The 11,760-nt window shown below is 35.8% G+C and overlaps 1 protein-coding gene across 1 annotated transcript; it reads right to left on the reverse strand.

Moving 5' to 3' along the window:
• Window positions 1–71: 71 nt before the first annotated feature.
• LOC118267025 (zinc carboxypeptidase) lies at window positions 72–8,540 on the reverse strand. The gene is made up of 9 exons (XM_050703295.1): window positions 8,331–8,540; window positions 7,174–7,304; window positions 6,619–6,697; window positions 6,130–6,280; window positions 4,211–4,371; window positions 1,633–1,720; window positions 1,200–1,402; window positions 841–928; window positions 72–470 (listed from the first exon to the last, which is right to left on the reverse strand). The coding sequence occupies exons 1-9, from the start codon at window positions 8,493–8,495 to the stop codon at window positions 286–288; spliced, it is 1,251 nt and encodes a 416-aa protein (XP_050559252.1). The 5' UTR covers window positions 8,496–8,540; the 3' UTR covers window positions 72–285.
• Window positions 8,541–11,760: the final 3,220 nt, after the last annotated feature.

The following is an 11,760-nucleotide window of genomic DNA, read 5'->3' on the forward strand; positions in this document are numbered from 1 at the left end:
TAAAAAGGGGATGAAATGTTTTGAATGCCACAAACATTTAACAAACTTGGTAAAAGACACAATAGACCATGAATCATTCAATAAAGTATATTTGCAATGTTTCAGTTCACTTTGACATAACAATACATAGTGTCAAAGTCAAAGTTAAAATCATTTATTTCAAATAGACCAGGAAGGCACTTTTGAACGTCAAAGCAAATATAATAATATTAATAACGTCTGTCTGTCGGTCAGTCCTCTAGTGAAGTTTGATTCGCTCGTTCCAAAGTGTAGATTTGAGTGTTTCTAGAAGTATCCCAAGTTGCGTGCTTCTGAGACGAGCCCGACCATCATCTGTGTAACCTCGTCTCCTTGCTCGTGGATCCTACTGGCAGGCCACTGGAAGAACCTTCCACGAAGCTCGTAAACATACACTAGACGAGTACCCTGGGTGTACCTGACCCAATCTATACTGCCTCCTGATGCTTTATCTGAAATTAGAGTTATTAGAGAAACTTTAGAAAAAATCCACAGAATAGCGAAATCTACCAGATCAGAATTTAGCTATTTTTGTCCATAAAACTTGGTTCTTCAATACCACTGATATTGATACATTATATTCTTAGCTTAGAAGTTGCAGCAGAAGAAACATGTTAACAAAAATTTTTACATAAATGCTCCTTAATCGACCCAAATGCACATTGTTCGATTCAGGAATCAAGCCAGCAAGCACTTGTGAATGTGTGATCATGCGATATTAATATGATGTTATGAACTCCATAACATATTCATATCATAAAATATTATGATCAAGGAACCGAGTTATCCAGTTGGAGTAAAGAAGATTATTAAAAGTCTTACACAATATTTCTGAAGCAGTTCCAGGACCGTCGTACTTCGCTTTATTTACTGCGTAACCCCGGCTCAGGGATGCATCGCCAATTTGTTTCTGAGAGGTAAAAACAGGTTACAATTTAATAATCAGATTTTAAAAAAGTACTTGCTAGAAATCATACGTTGTTATTGGGGTCTTATTTTTTTTTTCATGGACAAATATTTACAACAAGAAGAACTCTTCTCTTTTCCTACAATTTTGGTGACACACTCGTTTTACAGGGATGGATTAAGATGACCACTTATTATTAGATAATCCTACTAGTACAAGGCATTAGTACCGGTGCTACTATTAAAAAGAAGAGTACATTGAATGAATACCATACCAAATCGTCATAATTGTCGACATGTTCACTGGAGTCGGAGTAGGGAAGCAGCAACATTTGGGCATCAGCATGGAACGCGATGTACCCTAGCATGTTCTCCAGTCCTGAGATATACTCTGATAGAGACCGAGTCTCAATTTCTGAGAATGGTTTAGAGCCAGCATATGTCTGGTAGTTGCACGGGTTGCTTGATGAACCGTAATCTGCAAAATACATTTAACTTACAAACGCATTAGGTTATATGATTTACCTGTAAGTTTATCCAATTTTCAATTCTATTAATTTGAATTTAAGTCGAAAATTCGATGATAAAATGTTTAACAGATTGGAGTAGGTTGACTTGTTGGCTTCTGTGCTGTACGAATAATATTATTATGTTGAATTTGATGGTGCATTATTATTAATAACGATTAAATTAAGTGATGGAACATACCCAACCAATTGTAGTCCCAATTCCTGTTAGGATCGGCGCCATAGCATCCATTTTCTGACGGAGATCTAGTTTTTCTCCACATTCGATCCTAGATACAAAATAATTATTAATTACTAACTATTTGGCACAAGATAAAAACTGACAGACTGCCTCGTTGGCCGAGTAGTTGCAAGTGCGACTGCCAGGCAAGAGGTCTCGGGTTCAATTCCCAGGTATTGCTAAACATTTTTCGGTTTTTCGAAATTTTCTCAGTAGTAGCACGGAGTCTGGAAATGTGCCCGGTATATGGCTATAGGCTTACACCCTATTACATGGGACTTACACCATGAATTGTGAAAAGTGGGGGTACATTATACAGTAGCATTACGTGTCTTAAGGTGCACCTCTGCCTAACCCTTCAGGGGTCAAAGGCCTGACGACAAACGAGATAAAAACTCATTAGGATTATAAATGCAACAAAGTCATGAGGTTCGATTCTCAGATAAGGATCTGTCTAAGAGTAATCGATTAGGTAATACCGATTCGTAGCACGCAGTGAGGAATCATGTTCAGTGAATAGCAATTGGCTCCGGTCTGCAACGTGGCAATAATAAGATAACTGAGGCTGTCTGCCTACTCCCTTTAGGGAATAAGCTTTATGTTATACTCGTATTTCATAAGTTTTATAGGCTAAGATATTATGTAGGTGATTTAACGACATTTTGTTTTTGACGCTAAGTAACTCTTAGTTAAAAGATGGAAAGATTTAGGGGTTGTGGCTGAGAACGGCCATTAGTTTCTCTTTTGAATTCTTAGTTCCTAAGATAGAGTATTAAATTGCTAGTAAATAATTTGTTTTCTCGTCCCTGGTAAAAAATTAAATAGAGGGAACCATTAAAAATGTGAAAGATTTTATCTTAATTCATATTTATTAATTTAATTTGCTGGAAATAATAAAATTAAATATGTAAGTTCTTAGAATCTTACTAATAGTGTGTATACATATACCTATGTATTCGTTATTCAATCACGTCAAATCGGCTGAAGCTGAAGGGATTGTAATGAAATTTTGAACAGGGATAGATTATGTTCTGGAATAACACAAAGGTTACTTTTTATCCCACAGGATCGCGAGCAAAATCGATGACAGAAGCGAGTAATAAATAAAAGAATAAATAAAATAAGTAGTAGATACCTATTTAAAAATCTAGGGAATTCTAGAGGATATTAAATAAATATAATATGGAATAAAAATAATTATTTGTAATATACAAAGTACATAGAATACCTACAGTTACCTAGTTACATAAATAAAAACAACAGATTTCCTGTAAACCACGTATCTATATATGTCTTCCTGAAAGTAAGGTAAAATAGACTTTATTGACTAGCAGTAAATATCATTTTCGAAGTTTCGTGGATATTATATACTAGTTTCCTACACGTATACTTATTTTCCGTTTTACGTACATAGTAATGTTAGCAGTATATATTTATTTGCGTGTATGAGTAATAAAAATATATATCTAAAATATCAATAATATTTTATAATAAAGAACTATAATTAAAGAAACCGGGACGTAGTACGTACACCCATACAGCGCCCGCGCACACTGCTCATAATGAAGAGTCGAAACTAGTAGAGCTTTTCTAAATATTTCACGTGACTAAACCAGTTTTAAATTATATTTTTACCAATAAAGTATCGTCACACCTTTTGTGCAGTAGTAGTCAGAGTGCACATGGTGATACTTAGTGACACTACCTATTTTCACTATACATCACATGTAATAGAGGGCTCACCCCCAATATATGGCAATAGCCTCTCTTATTGTCAATATACTGTGCACAATTCCAAACTACATGCTACTAGGTACTGAGAAATTTACGAAATATCTAAAAAAAGCCGCGCAATACTTTGACCGACCGGAAAATTGAACATGAGACCTCTTTGCCTTTCAATTGCACTTGTAATATTTTCGAATCGTCTGTACTGGCGAACTAATTTATATAAAGAATAACTTCCATACCCTGTCTACATACTTATTACACGAGTCATTATTTTCAAATAATTCAAACCAGAACAATCGTAATGATTTATCCTTTGTACGTAATATAAATAGGACATTGATTTGTCCTTCTACAAAATAAGGAAACCCATTGAAACTGCAAGGAAGGTAAATATTTCAGGTTTTCCTTAATGATTCTATACTAACAGTTGTTTGTTTTAACACTCTACAACTGCTACATACATCTCTATAACTGCTAGTCTGAATTGAAAAAAGAACATTTGTATGTCTATTGGTCTAAGGTTATAAATAATTTTGCGTAGGCCAATAGCAGCTGTAGCGAAAAACTGCGCGGGAGTAGCTTGTTCAGAAATAAAGTAGGACTAATCTAAACTAAGACTAATTTGTGAGGCACTAAGGTGAAACACCGCGGATCTTCCTGACTTCGGGCTAATAATGGTAATTTTACTCACGAAATTCCATAATGACCAGCACTGGAATCGAACCCGCGACACATTGCACAGCAGCCGGTCACCCAACCACTGTGCCAATCATGCAGTCAAATAAATAAATAGTTAACTAGTACTCACTCTAGTGTAACTGTAGTGGTACCCATCAGGGTTTACTGTTGGGAAGATATGCCAGTCAAACTGGTCCCTCATTTCCATAATTTCTGGGTCGGAGCTGGTCAGCAGTTCGTTGATGAAGTACGTCGTCGTGGCAGGAGTTATCCATTCCCTTGCATGAATGCCTGGCAAATAGGGTATTACATTTAAAATATTATTTTAAGATTATCGTACACCATGAAATAACGCTATTTTTAAAGGGGGAAATCATCCAACGTCTTCTCTCACCTTAAACGAGGCGAGAAGGATTGTCAGACTCTTACTGACTTAAAACTACCCCATTCCTACATCTGCTTTTCGAACCGGAGTACCGGTAAACCCGCTAGGCAGTCCGCAGAAATAACACTATGGACAAACATTTAGTAATTGATAGTACAAATGGGTGTTTTTATCACTTAAAAACAATCTCTTACAGACAACCTTTGAATGGATAAGTAGTAATTAGTAAGGGAATAAATAAATAATTTCTATATGAGAGCAATATAAACATTTGTACGTCAATAAATATAAGAACAATAGTAAGTTATCAGCAGAACTAATTAAATGCTTTCCATTGCCGTCAAAGCTATTTAAAAATTATTAATTGTGCACAATTTAATCTAGTTTTTAATTTAACACAAACAAACTATGGTGTAGTTAGGAAATTAGAAAATATAAAAAAATACAAATGTCAGATTTGCCGCTCTTTTCCTTGTCTCTGGCTACGATTCAAAAGATATTGATTCATATATGGAATGTAATTATGATAATACTGGCCGTTTGTAATAAAAAGCGAAATACATTTGAATTTTATTATGGTAATCGACATAATATGGAGGAACTCATTGTTGCTTGAACAGATTGAAAGATTGATTGATTGATAACCATCTTGAATGAATAAATTATGACAATCGAGTCGAAATATAAAATGCGAGATGATTCAAGGTCTCGTATCTACTAGAAATAGTTCTGTAGAAAAAAAGGAAAAAATATCTAAATGTTCTATACATTTATGATACTCAATGTTAAACTAAATTTTGACTGCACGGTTGGTGCGGTGCCTGGGCAACCGGCTTTAGCGCAATGTGTAGCGGTTTTGTCCCACACAGAGCAACTCTTTCTGTGATCCAAAAATTAATGTTTCTGGTCTGGGTGTCGTGTGTATATGTGAACTTGTATGTTTGTAAACACATCCACGACACAGGTGAAAATTCTAATGTGGATGAACATTTTTAAAAAAGGGCGTGGTTTATATCGTCTCGCGTGTCCCATAAAGTGTCACGTATTATGTTAAAGGGAAATCCAGTTATGAAATCTCCTCTTTGTATTTGCTTCACTACTAAAATCACAGGAAAAATGAGTAAATATAAACCGCGAAGTGATTAATACAATCACATTCCTAACTAACTATTAATAATACAAACTTGCTTTGCCAACGGCTTTGCCCGCAATCCCGTGGGATAACAATTGTATCCTATATATAATACGTAGTTTCAGCATGATTGGCGGACAAAATCCAAACAAACAAACAAACTTTCACGTTTTTAATATTTTAATATTATATTAGCGTGGTGTGACACTAAGTTTTTTTTATATAAAATAATCACAGTTTATTTGGATCGATTACAAAAGTGATTAATACAAATACTTGATAAAAAGAAGTACGTGCGGCGCAAAACGGCCAGTACTCAGTTAAAATGCCGTGACCCGAGCGCGATAGCTCGAGTCGCGGCGCTGATTTTCAGCACTGGCCCGTCGTTATAATATACTAGTATATACATACATACATATCGTCACGCCTTTAATCCCCGAAGGGGTAGGCAGAGGTGCACATTATGGCACGTAATGCCACTGTGTACACCCACTTTATACTAGTATATACCAGTTACTAATTTTGTACATACCTGACTCAATAAACATAACAGGTTTGTCTACATCAGTAGGAGTGTTGATTCTGAGCCCCAGAATCTGGCGACCTTCATAGCTCTGCCCACCGACCACCAGCTGCGCCCATTGTGGATGCTGGTCACTCATGTTTTGGAGATAGTTGTAAATCTGATAAACAGACGTGGTATTGATTAAAAATTCATCTTAATTTGACTGAGGTGATGATAGACAGAGAAAATAGCCGCTACCCCGAACTTTGTTTGTTCATGTCATAACTGGATTTCCCTTTCACATAATGCGTAACACTTTACGTGTAGCGCGAGACGTTACAAACCAAGCTCTTCTCAATTTTTCATCTAACTGTCAAATACTACAAAAACTTGGTCAATTGCCCACATTTTACCGAGTCACTTTCTGAGCGCTTATAACCTTTTCTCTATCACAGTGTACAATCACATAATGTCATCTCCTCTTTGTATTTGCTTCATGATCCAATGTTTACTTACATCATCGACGTCATAGTAAGCAGTCCAAGAGAATCCATCGTTGGTTTTACTCGTTCTGTTCTTCTCGTTACGAATTAATCTAAAAAAATAATATTTATTATTATATTTTTCAATAACAGTACGGATACTGAAAACGAGTCCAAACTTTGTTTAGTTCTCTTGTCTGTTGTTACGTCAAATTAACATTTTGAACGCCATAGTCGTTACCGATGACGGACGTTAGCGGAGGATTCGCCTTCAACAGTTTTATATTGGCAGTCAAAGAACAAATCTTTGAAAACTGTACAGTAAGAATATAACATTACCAGTACCGTGAGTACGAGTTTGCTTTACGTTTAAAATAATCAAGACAAGAGCGCGTGCGCCTCTTTGATTGGCCGACTGGAATAAACCAACCAATCAGAGCGCCGAACGTGCTCTCGTTTCGATTACTTTACTAGGGGCAATGTTTTAAAATCAAGATCGTTTAAAATGTTTGAATCACGCTTATGAAAGAGTAAAATTTCTAGGATAGGGCTATACTTAACAAAAAGATACCATCCAAAGGGTACTTACTCAGAAAAATCATTGAGAATGACTTTTGTGTTGAGGCCATGTGTGTATGAGATCCCTTCCACTAAAGGCACCAGTTCAGGAGCAACCAGCATATGACAACCCTTTTCAGATCTTGAGTGGTACGGTATTTCCTACGACACAGTATAAGATTTTATATTGAGAAAAAGTACAGAAAACCACTTGCTGCATCTTATTTATTTATGAACGAGATGCAAAAAGGCAGCGTGTTTACACGGGACTTTCGATGTATGGATGTCACATACTTACTTTTCGTAATTCTTTAAATATTGCATCTATCACATAGTTGCCTTTACAGTACATGTGTATTAAAATAACAATTAAAACTGCATAATAAATATATTTTTATTTTTTAATGTTAAATGTGCCGACGTTTGGCCGCTATCTCGCCTGATGGTAAGTGATGATGCGGCCTACGATGGAGCTCGTCTGCCCATAAGCAACCTATTCACTCGGGCTTTGAAGACACCCAGGTTATACCCATCAGGAAACACAGACTCCGAAAACCACAAAATAGCACATAGCGAATTTTGCACGCGACCGACGTTATGTGCTATTCCAGACTAATCTATATCTATGCCAAGTTGCATCAATGCAAATTTGTTTAGCACATAAAATAATTTGCGTTTTATCGTATGTGAATTAATAGAAAATTTTCACCTGAATGGAATTAGAAAATTGAATTTTATTTCTACAAAAAAAAAGAAATTAGATCATTTAACAATACTATTATACAACAGTAATATAAAGAAAGTATGTATAACATGTTTTCGAATTAACCTATTAATTGCAAAAAACTAAATAGATAAAGTAATAATTTACATTGAAACCAATAGAAACAAAATTTGATAGTAAACCTGTCTGTATTTATTAGTTCATACAACATACCTATACATATATAAATACATCAGTAGTGCCTGTTAATGCCCGAATGGGTAGGTAGAGGTGCTTTCTACACTGTTACAGTGCAGTACAGTACTCACTTTTTGGTAAGTCGGTATATTATGGCCTGTTTTAAGCAACCCCGGCCGAACATTGGCTCTAGCGGGCCCCATCTGCAGTGATCTGGGGTGAGCCAGCTAATGAGATAATCAGGCTAAATAAAGAACAGTAAAAAAAAATATAATAAATCTACTCACATAATTCTTCGTAAGAAAATCCATGGCCTTGTCCATTCCTTCTTCGTGTCCTTCAATATAATACATTTTGTGGTGACTATACATTTTGTAATTATTATCATTATCTGTCAAGCATGTTTGTAGAAGTGAGAGTGACAGACATGCGAACAAATAGAATATTATCATTTTGCTAGAGTGCTAGTACTGATCAGGTGCCGTACACAGTAAGGGCTTATATTTAAAAGATAACGGTAGGTATGCAACATATTACTAGAGATTCTTTGAATTGTATGTTTGTATGTCAAGTTAAAGAGTGCATCCTTGATCTAAAGATAAACTTGTTGCTTGATTAGAGAATGCATTGTTTTGATCGTCGAGTTAAGTATTATTGAGTTGTTTCACTCATTTTACGTTTCAATGTCAAAGCATTTTTTTCATTTAATCCGTAATTAGGCACTTTTGATACGTTAAAATGAATTGTCAGTAAGTCTGTCTGTCAGTGAAGCTAGGTGCTCGTTCCAAGGTGTAGCTTCTAATGGAGAAGAAAGGACAAGAAACTCCAGCATTACTCTTAAAAAAATGATTGTTTACAAGCTCTCTGATACATTATTTGATCCTCTACCTATTGTATAAATGTATTTATCTAGTAGGTACTACCTGATTTGTTGTGACGATTAAGTTTGGGGAAATTCAGTAAATGCCTCGTTCGCTCTAATCTCGAGAACTCCAAAGGAACTATTTAAGATGCATGGTCAATGTGGTCTAAATACATAGTATCTCACCTGAGACTGTTAACCTCACTCACTCGACATAACATACCATAATCGTTGTTTCACGCCAGTTCTATGTGATGTCATGGTATTACTCCGATCGAACCAATGGCTGGCTCTCCCACACTACATATTTATTTTACTATAAATACTGCTCATAAATAACACGACGAAGTTGTGAATAAACGCTAATAGAGTATAACATCTGATCAAAATACATTTATTCATACACGTGTAACCACATGATACAATTTTCACATATTAATATTTATAATATACAAGTATACAACGATTATTCATAACTTTCGGATATATATATAGTGTACATATGTAGGTATACGGTCTCGATTGCCAGTTTTAACTTTTTTTTTTTTTTTTTTTTTTTTTTTTTTTTTTTTTAAACGTTGCCCCACATTAGGATTTTCTCCTGTGTCGTGGGTGCGTTTACAAACACACAATTTCACATGCACATGACACCCAGACCCGAAACAACAATCTGTGGATCACACAAAGAGTTGTTCCGTGCGGGAATCGAACCCGCGACACGTTGCACGGCAGCCAGTTGCCCAGCCACCGCGCCAACCGTGCAGTCTACTATAACTATGTTAAAGTGAATATTGTACCCTTAGTATGAGTTTGCTTTGCGTTTAACGAATTCGAAGCATTACCGAGTTGGGCGCTCTGATTGGTTGGTTAATTAGAGCAGGCCAATTAGAACACCGAACATGGTGACGTTTCGATTTCGTTCAAAATAAAACACACTCGTACTAAGCCCTCTCAGATTTTGTGTCCGATTCTTAGATCGGAAATAATAAGAATTTGCATTTCTAAAGTATTTAATGGCGTACTCTTAAATAACTATTATGCTATCGTTTATATAGGTGTACATATAAATATATACTGTATGTTTACGTCATTGAATTTAAAATAGTATGTCTAGGTCGTATGACTTGTCACAGATAACTTGAAATCAACAAGTAATGGTATTATAATTTTACTTGTAAATAGGTGCGGGTTAAAGTGAAACGGGAAAAATTTAACCTTTACGCTACCATTATGTAAATGTTGTACTCTTACGTCATTCTTTGGCAAGAGAAAGTGAATACCATAGAAAGGTATTTATGTATTTGTTTCAATGCCTATGCACACAAAATGTACAATCAGACTAGTTACTCAGTACAGTACCCTTAGTACGAATTTGCTTTACGTTTACAGTAATCGAAACGAGAGCGCGTTCGGCGCTCTAATTGGTTGGTTTATACGAGCCGGCCAATCACAGCGCCGAACGCACTCTCGTTTTAAACGTAAATCAAACCCATACTAAGAGTACAGAGATAATAGCTATAATATAACGAACTATGATTTTTGTAAACATTTTGCAGCTATAGTTTGGAAAATAGTATTTTTTTAATGGGAGGAAAATCATCCAATGACTACTCTCGCCTTGGGCGAGGCGAGAGTGTCAGACTCTTACTGACAAAAAACCACCCCGTTCCTACTCCAGCTCTTTGAGCCGGAGGGCCGGTAAATTCGCTAGGTAGTCCGCAGTTCCAGGTATAATAGTAAGTATACCTATATACTATGTTTGTAGTGATAAAGATAATTGAAGTGAATCATATCGAATGCTACTTGAATGTAGATTAACATTACAAAGAACAATGGATTACCTACAAGTATGCTGTGTTTATTTATTTTATTAACCTAGTGCTACACTATACTACCTTGGCGCCTTAAGCGGCGCTTAAGCAAGTTCTTAACGACACGCGTTCTATAGTGTAGCCCAAGCATTACATAAATGATACATAATTGATAATAAGTTGAAAGATCTCTGCAAGGCTATGGCCTTGACAACGGCTTGGTAATATAGCTATATAGCTTGCAGAATATACAGGATCTTCCCTATATAATCATGTGCTCACTTCGTGAAGTATTGAGAAAAGATGGATATGTCGTGGTGGCCTGGAGGTTAATGCCCCTGCTTCTCATACATGAAGGTGTGGGTTCGAAACCTGACAAGTACCAATATAAGACTTATTTAGACACTACTAACATACGGTGAGAGAATAAATACATCATCGTGATGAAAGCCACACTTATAATTTCTAATTATCTGCTTTGAACAAGCGAGAAGAGGCCACCCATAGCACGCATCTTTCCATATAAAAAACATAGCTTAGCAGAGTCCGTTTTCACCAGTGCTAAGCTATGTGTACCAATGAATATGATTGGCCAAATGTTTATATGTATGACATGACATCTATAACATGTATCCACATCTACGTAGCATAGCACATCTCTGGTGGAAAAGCACCCTCAGGAACCTAAGTAATAATTTCTAAACATAGAAAAACAAATTATCAGCACCAGTATCTTTGAGTTCATGACACACGTTTTCAAATTAAACTTTTAATTACGAAACACTTCTCCGTCACGTATTCATCGCCGCCATCTTGTTTTTGGAAAATATATCGCGAGGTGAAATTAAATGAAGTCGCCATGTCTGAAAAGTTTAGTTCTAATCCAGTTAGACAAATTCATTTTAACTGTAACAATTGTTTTGAAGCGAATCCTATTCAGATAATATATTGAATGTGTTCTACTATGGTTAGTTCACACAATAAGATTCGTTCAGATTCATTTACATTTATTGTACTTTAAACAAATCTTCATCTATATAATGA

The sequence above is a fragment of the Spodoptera frugiperda genome, chromosome 23, assembly GCF_023101765.2.
Source record: "Spodoptera frugiperda isolate SF20-4 chromosome 23, AGI-APGP_CSIRO_Sfru_2.0, whole genome shotgun sequence".
NCBI lineage: Eukaryota > Metazoa > Arthropoda > Insecta > Lepidoptera > Noctuidae > Spodoptera > Spodoptera frugiperda.